Genomic DNA, 13,097 nt, shown 5'->3' on the forward strand with positions numbered 1-13,097 from the left:
CCTCCACCCCCTCACTGCTGAAAGGTTATCATTAAAGAGAAGAAAGGCGCTTTGATTTCTGTTGCTGGGCTGCCAGCTTGGAGCTGGGGCTCTTGGGGGAGGTGGGGAGGCTTGGTTTTACCCCAAGCCTTGTGTGCAAATCTTAGCTCTGCCAGCACCAGCTGGGCAACTTGGGGCAAGTTGCAGAGCCTCTCTGATCCTCTGTACCCTCCTCTGGGGCTGTCTCAGGTATGGTGAGGCTCAAGGAGACCTTGTGTCTGACGGGTGCTTCTAAGCCTGCCAAGCCCTGTAAGTGTGTTAGTCCTGATACCCAGTCACAACCATATTCTCAGACCCATGTTCAAGTCCCTTAGGGGCAAGGGGCTTCGATGGAGCTTTCTGGAAATAGTGGACCTTCCATAAGGCACCTTGGACAAGAACATGGGATTAGAACCAGCCCATGGCATTCACCCTAACCCACTCCCAGAGGTATCCCCCAGAAAGAGCTCAGCCGGTGGACCTGCCTCACTCTGTCTTCCTCGCCTGCCCCTCTCCTGTCCACATCTGTGCTTTTTGACGGCAAGAGAAACACGGGGCTAGGGCCCCCATGTAGCTAGATAAATAATTACTAAAGAAATAAATGAATAAAAATAAACAAAGAAAGCCTCCAGGGAGCTAGAATTGCTGCCATGCTGACAGGTAACTGGCAGATTCGATTTCATTATAAGATACAGAGCTGTAATGGGGTGTGTGGAGCTCAAGGAGGATTGCAGTAAAGGGAGGACAGCAGCGTTCCCTGCCGTCCCCGCCGGCTCCTCTACAGACCCCACCATCCACTTTCCTGACTCGCCGGGTGGGCGGGAAGCTGGGCACTGCCCTGGGGGACGAGGTCTGGCCAAGCCTGGCCCTCCCCTCCTCGCCAACCTCACCCGCAAAACAGCCCAAGTCACGATGCGCTAGTGGACAGCCCTAGGTCGGAAGTGTGGACGGAGGGGCAGAGTCAGGAGGGCTACACACTCACCCACACTCTCCTCCTCTGCCCCAGGGGAAGGTGTGCAGCTTCTGAATGGACACAGCCCACGCAGCCAGGCACGGCATGGTGACCGGACTGTGAACAAGGCAGCTGTGACTGGCCTGGCCTGGGGACAATAACGTGCCACCACCTGGCCTCCCTCCTGTCCTGCTTTTCTACCCAGAAAGTGGAGGAAGCGCCCTCTAGCTCACCGAGGCTTAGTCTACCCCCTTCCATCCCAAAGACCCTAAAAGACCCTCCCCTCCCCGCACTCCTCGGACACATTTCCCTTCTCTCTGCCCTCTTCCCTTGTGCCAGGTAAGAACTGACGTCTCCCTCCACCCCAGCCCTGTCCAGTGGGATGTGGGCTTGAGGACAAAGCCTGGCCATCCCCACCTGACTCCAGTGAGAAATGCTTTAAATCCAGCTCATGGCCTTTATGGGACCCTCCTGGTTCTTCCTCAGCCTTTATGATTTTATTTGGGCCATAAATGGGTGACAAGGGGGGGGTTGTAAGCACAAAACTAAACAGCAGCACTGCTCCTGCCGTCCCCCACCCCCACTCCCACCCCTCCATGCTTCCCTGCCCTACCCTCGCCCCCTGCCTCTCTGGAGGCCACCCTTCCTTCTCCAGGCACAGACTCCCCAGGGACCCGGCTCCCACAGGGGCTTCTCAGAGCCCCCTGACCACCTGGCAGTTCTGACCTAATTGGCCAGCACCCTCTGGACACACGTGGTCGCCTTCCTCCCACTGGGGTCTGTGCGGGTCACCTGAGCTGTGTGTGCAGCATCTAGGCTACATCCTGGCAGAAGGGCACAGCCTGGGCTCTGGGATCAAATGGACCTGGATTTTAATCCTGACTCCTCCCCTTCCCAGGTGTGTGACTTCGGAAAAATTACTAACTTTCCTGAGCCCCACCTGATCAATGGGGCTACGAACCTGTGTGAATAGCAAACCACAAATCAGTCTTACATTCACAGCCTCTTATGGGGGCTCTGCCTTCTGGCTTTAGATCTGGTATTGAAGAGAAGGGCAGGGGACGGGGTGGGAGCACGTGGACGTGGGGAGACCTTGCAGGCCTCCCACTGCCCTCAGTCTTAGTCACTGGGGACTTTTTTGGTCCTACTAGAAAAAGGAGAGGAGAGATGCCCTCTTTCTGCCTGGCCTCCCAGCGTAATTAACTGCATGTACCAGGCTGAGCATACCCAGGGGCAGGGCCACAGCTCTCGAGCATCGGCCCCGTTCAATCATTAGTCACCAACCCCCAACTTGCTCTTAGGAAAAGTCTAAAAGTCTTCCAGGCCTATGGCCTTCAGCAGTCCCCATTCCTCACAGGATAAGTAGACTGATGGCAGGCCAGGGCGTGGAGGGGTGGCCTTCATCATCTCGTTTCTCTGTCACGCTCCTCCACAGAGCAATTAAGCACTGGGATTAGATATCCTAAATCAGAGATGGCTGAGGTTTTCTTGTACATGTGGTAAAACTGCTTCCCATAAAACTTCTCCACCAACATTATTAAACTTCCCCCAATTCCCTGCACCTCTCACAAAAAGATTATACTAGTAGCGCGAAGAACCTCGTTTATCGTCACTTTTCTTGGCCTCCACATTTACTAGCTGTTTGACCCTGAGTGAATATTTAATCTTTTGGATCACCAGTTTCCTATTATTAGGAACAATAATAGTACTTACCTTACAGAATTTTTACGATAGAAAATAATGCATGCAAAGTACTCAGCCCAGAGACTAAGCAATCGTAAGTAATCAGTAAATGGCAACTTTAATTGCACTGGTGAATGAAGTGAGCTTGGCCCCACGGTGGGTGATACCAGCCAGTGGAGAGGGGCAAGGCGAGGCCACGTCCAGCCCCCAGGGGAGGGGTGGGCAGCCAGTGTCCCAATTCCAGGGTGCAGAGGGGTGTGGTGGACTCTGCTGACCCTGGGGGCTGCACTGATGCCCAAGTGGCCCAGAGGAAGGCCACGTCCGGAGTCAGCTGGTGGCCGCGTTGGAACTCTAAGCAATTAATCAGCTGGGAGAAAGACCCCCAGGCAGCATCTGAGGGTAGGTGAGGAGTCGTATCTCACAGAGAAGGGAGACCAGCATGGAAGCCACCAGGCACGGAGTCAGGCACACAGGTGTGCCCAAGCTTCACCACTCACAGCTGAGGGACCCTGGCAAACTCCTTACCCATCTAAAATGTCCAGTTCTTTATAAACAAAGACAGGAATAATAATACCTAGCTTCATAACGTTTGTGTGAGGGTGAAACAAGAAGAGGAAAGTAAATGCCCAGGGCTGTCTTTTTCCTGCCCACGAGGTACAGACTCGGGGCAGTGAGCAGAGATTTGGAGAAGCCGGAGGATTGGGGACCACATGGGACCCTGCAGACACATGGGATCTGGGGCCAGGAACAACACAGACAGTCATGGGCCCCACAGCTGGTGGTGAGGAATTTGCGGATATGCTGCCTGCCTTGGCCACACTGGGGTAGGGCCATGCCAGGCAGTAAATGGCACGGCTGAGGCAGCTGAGAAGGCGGGGGCTGGCAAAGGGCTGCCGCGATGCTGGTCCTTGCTATTGTAGGGAGCCGCAAGGCGCTTACCATCTGGGGCCTGAAGGAGCCTTGCTCCCTGCAGGAGGTAGTGAGGATGGGCTGGTGGCCACAAAAATTTTTTGGAATTATCACAACGATTGCCAACTCTTCCTAAAAGAGGATCACTAGATGTGAGCTTTTTTTTGCGGTACGCGGGCCTCTCACTGTTGTGGCCTCTCCTGTTGCTGAGCACAGGCTCCAGACGCGCAGGCTCAGCGGCCATGGCTCATGGGCCTAACTGCTCCACGGCATGTGGGATCTTCCCAGACCAGGGCACGAACCTGCATCCCCTGCATCAGCAGGCGGACTCTCAACCACTGCGCCACCAGGGAAGCCTTAGATGTGAGCTTTTTCTGTAATTCATTGTTTCAAAAAATTTAATTTAAGACCACGTGTGTTTCAGATTTCTCTTAGAAGAATGTAATTGGTATGTAATAGCATAGTTAATTAAATACAAATCAATTGTTTAAGAGAACTAATTGATACTTAACATGAACAGTGAAAAACTTAGTTCTAATATAATTAACTCATTAAGTAAGCAATGAAAGAGCAATTATGTCTTTACAACAATGTAAAGTTTATAGTGCTTTAATAAACTTAACATTAGCAAGCAATGCAATTCAAAAATTATGAAACAGGTATTATTGGTCTATTAAACATTTATTACTTGTCCTAGAGGCCCCGAGCCACGCACTAGACAGGATTAATAAACCTTTATTATCCCACTCTTCAGGACTCTTTCCTAGAGAGTTTGATCAGAAAACTGTGATCTTTGCATGATTTATGGGCACCCTTATTGCCTGGGATGTGAGTAATTATGCTGAAAACAGGACTAGGCAGACCCGTTGCAGAAAGCAGTTTAGCAGAATCATAGTGAGAACTCGCCAAACGTGAGACTCCAGCATCCTGCCACCAGGGGGCTACCACCGGGCAGAACACATATGAGAGAGGCCATGGGTACAGACACCCAACCAAGGCAAACCCCAGACAAATCTGCAGCCCCCCAGGTCCTTTAGGAGGCCCACCCCACCACCTGAGCTCCTTTTTCCTCGTCGGGACCCCTACAGCAATTATTGCCGTTCATGTAGAAATGACTCCAGCCCTGCCTCATGACGCTTCTCTAACTGAACCATTGCTTGTCTTTGACGCTACCTTTTCACAGGTGTATGCCTTACATAACCAACTGGATCATAATCTCATTGGGAGAGGAAGCTTGTGTTACATATTTTTATCTTGAGCATCGTGCCTCTCGAGTGTTCGTGGGTTGGGTTTTATAGCTGCCGCATTTTGTAAATACTTGCTGGTTATGGAGGGGTGGTAGCCGTACTATAGCAGAGGTTACCTGTATCATCCCACTGCTTTTTACATAATTCATCACATTACGAATTGGTCTACAGACCAAGATATTTGCTCTCCGAGGTCAGTGAAGCTGGTTAAAAATGTATTTCTTCAGATCTGAACTTGTGCTCATGTAATCAACCAGGACCTGTTCACTTGGGGATCCTTCAAATACAGAAGTCCAAAATGCACCGTTGTCACATGTAACCTCATAGGCTTCCTTTGTCAATCACTTCCTTTTTTTTGGCTACTTTGGGTCATCGTTGTGGTGTGTGGGTTTTCTCTAGTTGCAGTGAGCAGGACTACCCTTCGTTGCAGTGCACGGGCTCTAGGCACGTGGGCTCAGTAGTTGCAGCATGCAGGCTCTAGTGTGCAGGCTCAGTAGTTGTGGCTCACAGGCTCTAGAGTGCAGGCTCAGTAGTTGTGGCACGCGGGCTTAGTTGCTCCGCAGCATGTGGGAATCTTCCCGGACCAGGGATCGAACCGGTGTCCCCTGCGTTGGCAGGCGGGTTCTTAACCGCTGCGCCACCAAGGAAGCCCTGTCAATCACTTCTGACCCAGCCCCCTCACTTCCTGCAGTCTTCCCCACTAAAGACCTTGTGGTTGCCATTGTCCCCTTCCTCTGCCTAAGCCACTCTGATGCTTAGCCCCATTGTCTCGGTCAAGAACATCTCTCCGAGTCGCCATTTCCTCTCAGTTGCCAGCACCTCTGGTCCTGTGGCCTCGCCTGTGACACCCCCTGGCTGGTCCTCCTGACTCACTTCACTCCTCCAGCCCAGCTGACTTACCTCTGCCACACTGACCTTCAAAGATGCCACCTAACAGCTCATTATATCACCTTGGACAGGGTATTTCACCTCCCTGAGTCTCCTCTTTCATAGCTGTTTAAAAAAAAAAGAAAAAAAGGAGGGTAAGGAAGGGGATTTGATGATCTCTAAACCCCAGTCTGATATTCTGTTTCTGTTTCCTGAACTCTCGCTCATCAGTACTTCATTCGAGGAGGCCCTTTTCATCAAATGCTGTCTCCTTGGATTTGCATGGCAACCATGTGAGAAGGGTTTTACTACCAGTATCCATATTTCGTAGATGAGAAAACTGAAGCCCGGAGAAGCCTGTGGACTGTTAAGGGCTGAAGCGAGGCTCCAGCCGGCAGTGGTGGTTTTACAGCACACGTGGCCTCCCCTACCCCCCAGGGCTCCCCTGTGACTCCAGCCAGGTCCAGCTGACGTCTTCTCCACCTGCTCTCTGGAACTATCTGGGGAGCTATTTTCAGCCCCTGCACTGCTCTCCTGTGTCAAGGTGGCGGGGATGTGGAAGCTCTGAATGTCCCTCTGAGAAGCCCAGGGTCCTTTCACCTGCTTTCTCCTCTCAGGCTGTCTTGGGAGAGCAGGAAGAGGGGGCACACGTCATCCCATCGCCTCCTGCCAGGAGTGTTCCACAGTTTCCCAGCTGCGCTCCCTTGTCTGGTCTTACCTTCTCCCAGCCACATCTGCCCCAGTGCTAATATGGTCTTTATAAGACGCAAGTCTGGCCTTTCTTCTGCTAAGCATTCTGTAGGAAAAGTCCAGACTCCTAGGCAAGGCTCACCAGGTCCTCCAGGTCCGGTCCCTGACTCTGTCTCCTGCCTCGTCTCACTTTCTCGTCTCCCGAAATCTTTGCTGTATCCACACCAAACTGCCCGCCCATCATGCTCTATTCTTGTTAGGTCGGCTTCTGGGGACCTGCTCCATCTAACAGCTTCAGGTGGTAAAGGGTTAGTCCTCAGCAGGCACCCCTGAACCACTGTGACGGGGCACGTTGGGGACAGAAGGGCCCCCAGATGCACCGAATAGCCTCAGAAATGATGAGGGATAGCCATAAAAGAGGACAAAATAATGCCATTTGCAGCAACATGGACGGACCTAGAGATTGTCATACTGAGTGTTATCGCTTATATGTGGAATCTAAAAAAAAGGGTACAAATGAACTTATCTACAAAACAGAAATAGAGTTACAGATGTAGAAAACAAACTTATGGTTACGAGGAGGTAAAGGGAGGGAGGGATAAATTGGGAGATTGGGATGGACACACACACACACACACTGCTATATATAAAATGGATAACTAATAAGGACCTACTGTATAGCACAGGGAACTCTACTCAATCCTCTGTAATGGCCTATATGGAAAAGAATCTAAAAAAGAGTGGGTATATGTATAACTGATTCACTTTGCTGTACACCTGAAACTAACACAACATTGGAAATCAACTCTACTCCGATAAAAATTTAAAAACAGAAAGAAAGAAATGGTGAGGGAGAAGGACGTGGTACCTGTCCATTGTCACCAGCTCGATCTGTGGTCACTTCACAGCTCATTTGTTTCTGGCTGGGGCAATAAGCAAACACTCTTCTAGCCAATGTCATCCTCACGTTGGCAGCAGGAATGCTCACAGCATCCTGGGTTGCCACCAAGACCCACAGCTGCCCTCCCTCCCCACCTGCCCTGTTTCCCATCATCTCTTGTGCCACCACCCCCATTGTCCCACCTTAGCAGCCCCTCTGGCCGCTCTCCAATCAGTTGGTGCCTCTCACAAGGCTTCTGAGTGGTCGTGCAATGCTGCTCCCTGCATCCCCTGTGACCAAGGGATGGGAGTCAGAGTCTTGGCCAATGGAAATAGCCAGGTTCTATAAAAGACCAGCTTCTCCCCTCTTCCTGTCTATGTTAGCTTGCTAGGGCTGACGTGACAAAGAGCCACAGACTGGGTGGCTTAAACATCAAAAATGTATTGCCTAACAGTTCTGGAGGCTAGAAGTCCACAGAAGATGTTGGCAGAGTTGGGTCCTTCTGAAGGCTGTGAGGAAAGGCTCTGTTCTAGGCCTCCCTTCTTGGCTCATTGATGGCCGTCTCCATGTTTATATGTGTGTCTGTCCCAAATTTCCCCTGTTTATGAAGACATCTGTCATATTGGATTAGGGCTCCCCATTGACCATTGTAACTTGACTACCTTGGTAGAGTCTCTTTGTCCAGATAAAGGCACATTCTGAGGTATTGAGGTTACGACTTCAACATTGGATTTGGGGGGACACAGTTCACCCCACAGTCCCAGCCAGGACCACTGATCTCTGCTGTCTCTTCTCTGTCTTGAATCATGGCATCAGCAGCCCTGGGATCCCGGAACCTACCCTAAGAATTAGCCAGAAATCAGACCTGGATTCTAGCCTGAGCACTGTCACCAACTGTGCTTTGGCCTTGAGTTGTCATTTTACTTCTCTGAGCCTGTTTCTGAAACCAAAACGGAGGAAATCATTTCCTCCTTGCGTGCTTCACAGAGCTACTGTGAACACCCAATAAGATAGTGAATATGACAGCATCGTGAAAAAATAAGTATCCCACAAATGTGAGGTAATATCACTGCACTATCATTATGATTACTCGTAAGAATAAAGGAATCCTTGGGCTAGAAAAAGTCCCATCCTCACCCTCTGAAACTGAAGGAAAACCATTCCATTTAGGAAGCCATCCCTCTTTATTCCTCCCGAGAGGAAACCTCACGCTTCCCAGACTCCTGTTCTGATGAATTACAATGTTCATTCACTTCAGACCATCTGCATCTACCTAATCCACTGTGCCAGGGTTAAGCCCTCCTGATTCCATTCTGGCCCGGGTCGGGGAGAACTGATTACTACCCATTAAGTCAGACTTTTCCTGATCCGTTGCCACGTGCCAGGCACTGTGCTTAGGGCTAAGGACTCTGAGCCTAAAAAGGCACTATCCTCACCCTTCTGTTGCTCAGTCTAGAGGCCGGGAGTTCCTGGGGTGCAATCTGGACTTCTCCCTAAGAAACACACCGCTTCCCAGGGAATGTTTCATTGTGTAGCAGCATTCCCTAATTCTTTGTCCTCCTGAGACAGCGGCCTCCACATCCCCATCTGCAGGTGACACTGGCCTTCTTTGCTCTGAACTGTCCTTTAAGCCGGGATGACTCCATTCGCGTCCATCATTTCCCATGGGTACATTCGGTGCATCTGGTGGTTCTGCTACTGATTAGTCCTCAGGCAAAGGCTGCAGCCCCAAAGTCTACGTGGAGAAGACTCCATCATCTTGCTGTTCTAAAATACGCATCTAGGACCCTGACTCCACCATCGGTCCCATGCCATGTGACAAGGAAGGTCGCAGTCTGGTGGCTGTTCTAGATCACAAAGCGAATGATGGATTCACTTTTGATTGATTGACAATCATTGATTCACCATGATTGTTCAACAATGATTGTTCTTTCTATCACATTCTTTCATCTCTCCCGTAATAGCCTGGTTGATCTGGCTTGGTGACGTTTTCCCAAGAGGATGCCATAGGTTCCTGCTTCCCCCCAGCTCTCTCTCTGGTCAGTATCTTTGACCACACCCATCCTCCACACCTGTGTTTCTAGATTCTCCTCCCCTCCCTCACTTTGGCCCCTGGCTTGCTTCCTCATGTGGAAACAATGACCTCTAATTTAGCTCTGCAATATCTCTCCCAAGAACACCCCAAATTTTCATATATGGATAGCTAGATAATTCCCACTTTGCTGATCCCCCAACCTGCTCTTTCTTGCAAAGATCCCAGTGGCTTCTCCCCACTTCTCAGTAAAGACTCAGTCAGAGAGCCCTCTCACTTAATACATTTCTGCAGTGTGCTTATTAGGGCCTTGTAATGTAGACGCCTAAATAATTAAGACTAACCCACAAGTGTCAAATTAAATGAGCCAAATACATTGAGAAATTGCCTGGTCCTCCATTTCTTTTAGTAATCAGGTTTTTTTTAAAAAACTTCTTTTCCTGCTCATTTGCAAAAGTCAGACATGGTCAGTGAGACTCTTATAATAACCGTGCGTATGTGCAGCCTCTTTCCCTGGGCGACTCCCCCGGGGGCATATTATATATGACATAGGACAGGGTCGGTTGCAGTGGCAGAGACAGCCAGCCCAGATAACACAGAGTCAACAGGTTGTCCCCGGTCTCGAAATCTTTAGGAGAATCGTGCTTCTTCCATTTCCTTGAGAGTCGAGGGGACTGTCCAGGAAGCCCAGCACGAACACGGGCCAAAATCCATCCAGCATCTGCCGCCCTCCACCCCTCAGTGCTCACCTGGGCTCGTTCCTGGACTCAATGCAAGAACCCAGGCTCCGTTTCTCATTAGGAGCTACTACAGATGTGCTTCAGATGAGCGTAAGAAGTCAGTGGAAAATAGAATAGGAATCATCAGCAATTGTATCATTGTGATGATGAACAATATGCATGCAATTATAATGGGCTGGTTAACTCTGCCTGTCGTCAGCATGTTGAGGTTTCAATACAGTGCCAGGCAAGAGGCTATTGTCTGCTGGAGCTCAGAGCCTCCCCACAGCTTGGGCTTCCGCTGGCCCCCTCCTGGCATGCCGCATTCCTGCCTCTTGAAGGTGGTTGTTAGAAAGGATCCGCAAATATAGTAAGTAAACATCAAAGGGCCTTTGATCCGCACGGCTTTCAACAGAGCAGGAGCCCCTGAAGAAAGGGCCAAGGCCTTGGATGAGGGAACTTAACATCATCAATTTGAACGCCCGAGATGTAAGGCTGTTTGAAGTGAGGGCGTTTTGGCCGTGCCTTCAGACAAGCGTGGAGGGAAAGGAAGAGAAGTGAGTGCCTTTGGAAAAGGCACGCTCAGATCTGCTTATCTGCTCTTTACTGATAGTCAATAAACCCCTTTAAAGAATCAGGAGATCAAAGCCTGCGACCTCCTTGGGCCATGGCTTCTGCCACCGCCCACCACACTTTGTTTTCCTCTGGGGCTGGAGCCCCTGAGCTCGACTTAGCCGTGTCTCTTGGGCCCTTTCATCCTGCTGCCCAGAGAGGCTGGGCCTGGGCCACAAGAGGTGGGTGGAGGGGTAGGGGGCAGAACGAGCCCAGCCTCTCTATGCTCTGACAGCCTAGATGCAGACTGTCTAGGGCTCAGAGGAACACCCAGTGTCGTGGGAGAAGCTGCTGTGACACACCCCTCAGGCGGAACCTCCTTCTCTAAGAAACCGATGGAGAGAGTATCTGGGCGTCCAGAAAGCTAGCAAAGCCTGGAAGGAGCTGCAGGCACGTCCCCACCTCCAGAAATCAGACCCCTTATCCATTTACCCAGTTTATGGCAGCTGCCACATTTGTATGACTCCAAAGCAAAGAGGGAGGGGCAGGGAGTCTACAATAATCATGGGTAGTCACTTAACATCTTTGAACTTCAATTTTCTCATCTGCGTAATGTGAGTAGTAATAACCGATCTGCCTACCTCATGCAGTTGTTGTGAGGGTCAAAAGAGAAACTTGGTGTGGAATTGCTTCAAAGCCCACAAGTGCTGAAGACAGGTGAGGAAGAAAGGATAAATACCAGAGAGGAAATCTTGTCCGGTTGGCTGAGGTACTCCAGTCCAACGCTCACACACAATGAGCACTGATTTACAAAATATCGTAGGGGAGAAAACGGTCTCTTGCTTTCACTACCTGGAATTGTTGTTCTAACCTCTTGTTCCATTGGGTCAAAGTCTTGTGGGACCAGAGTCTATGTCTTACGTCTCTCAGCCATCCCCACCGCTGTGCTCTACACTGTGTTTACACCTCATAAGTGCCGGATGACAATGCTGAATTGCGCCTGAATATAAGGATGAACAGGGATCCCCAGCCCCAGAAATTCACTCTCTCCCAAAAGATAGACTCCTTCTACCTACACCTTGACCCCTGTGTCTTCTTCCAAATTTACCCAATCACTCCTTTGGCCACTGTGTCTAGTTGTACTGTTCCATCCTGGACACCGCTGGCTGGACTCTGCCTCTTCTCTGGCTTGACAACAATCTCAGTGTGATCAGAGCATAGTCCCTATGCCTGGGATATATAGGGCCTCGTGAACCTATAGAGTAACGGTTATGAACATGGACGCTGGAGTCAGGCTGCCTGTGTTCAAAATCCCGGCTGTGCCACCTACCAGCTCTTTCACCTAAGGCTGCCTGCTTAATATGTCTGTAAATGGGGATAACAATGGCGTATACCTCATAGGGCTGTTGTGAGGATCAAATGATGAAATTATTGGTCTTAAATTATGTCTGGACCATAGTAAGTGCTTTCTAAATGTTTGTTAAGTAATTAAGTAGCCCTGTTTATAAGAGCAACAAGCTTTACATCCCTTGCACTGACCCCTGACCCATTCCCACCTCACCGACCTCTGCTTTTCTTCCAGAGCTGGGGCTCCAGAAGAGAGGATGCTGTCTGGTGCTGGGCTACATGGCCAAGGACAAGTTTCGGAGAATGAATGAAGGTCAGTGAGAACCCGCCCTCTCAGGGGAAATGGGGAGGGAAGAAGTTATGCCCTACAACTACGGTACCAGGAAAAAGAGCCTGGGCCATTTCAGAAAGGACAGTGGACACATCCGTTTGGTTTCCGTGAAGCCGTCCAGCTAGTAACATGGGGAAGAGGACCTAATGCCTGAAGCACTGTATGCTGATTCACGAGCATGCTTCATATGCTATCTTCCCTCCTCCCTTTGTGCCCCCTCCTTCTCTTCCTCTCTCTTTGTTTCCTTTTGGTCCTCAGCTACCCACCCAGTGCAATTAAATCTGCTTCTATTATCTTTTCTAATCCAGACCTCTCTGCCCTTTTCCTTAATCATTCACATGTCTTGGACGCTTATTGAATTAACGGCACCTCACGGGGCATTTGGGAGGATACTATACAAGAATAAGGCAGTGCTTCTATTCTCAAAGAACTTCCCCTTGAAAAACTGCCCTCTTTTCCGACTCCATTGGCCCTACCTCTCCCACTTACTCATAGGTCATTCTGCCTTCCTCTAGCACTGGGTCTTTCCTCTGAGGTTTGACTGGGCCACAGAAGGCTGGAGGAAGGTATTGACATTGATGTGGAGGCTAGGATGTGAGAGGAGTGCTGTCACTGACGGGCCTGCTGTAATAAAGAGCCAATCTCCTCATCCCCAGCCATCTGTCTCCATGCAGTTCATAAGCCTTTCCATCAGATGCCACAGACTGTCAGGCTTCAAAAGTAGGTAAGCAATGGCTGGGGAGGCCATTTATTCAATAAAGTCAGACAAATGAAACCCTGGCTTCTCACCAGCCCAGCTTGCCATGAGCTGGGCCCCTCCCCACTCAAGGACCAGGGTCCCTGTAGCCTCATTCCCATTCCAGGCATGAA

General features: G+C 50.2%; 1 protein-coding gene across 2 annotated transcripts in view; it reads left to right on the forward strand.

The window, feature by feature from the left end:
• Nucleotides 1-13,097, forward strand: part of KIRREL3 (kirre like nephrin family adhesion molecule 3) — a gene marked incomplete at its 5' end in the record, with an annotated part of 537,312 nt that overhangs the window by 407,385 nt on the left and 116,830 nt on the right. For both annotated transcript variants that reach the window (XM_082661165.1, XM_082661166.1), the window contains one exon: nucleotides 12,132-12,209. In XM_082661165.1, the coding sequence (XP_082517291.1) occupies nucleotides 12,132-12,209 (78 nt within the window). The remainder of the gene's footprint in view (nucleotides 1-12,131; nucleotides 12,210-13,097) is intronic.

Source organism: Grampus griseus (genome assembly GCF_964374135.1).
Source record: "Grampus griseus genome assembly, chromosome: 8".
In the NCBI taxonomy this organism is placed as follows: domain Eukaryota; kingdom Metazoa; phylum Chordata; class Mammalia; order Artiodactyla; family Delphinidae; genus Grampus; species Grampus griseus.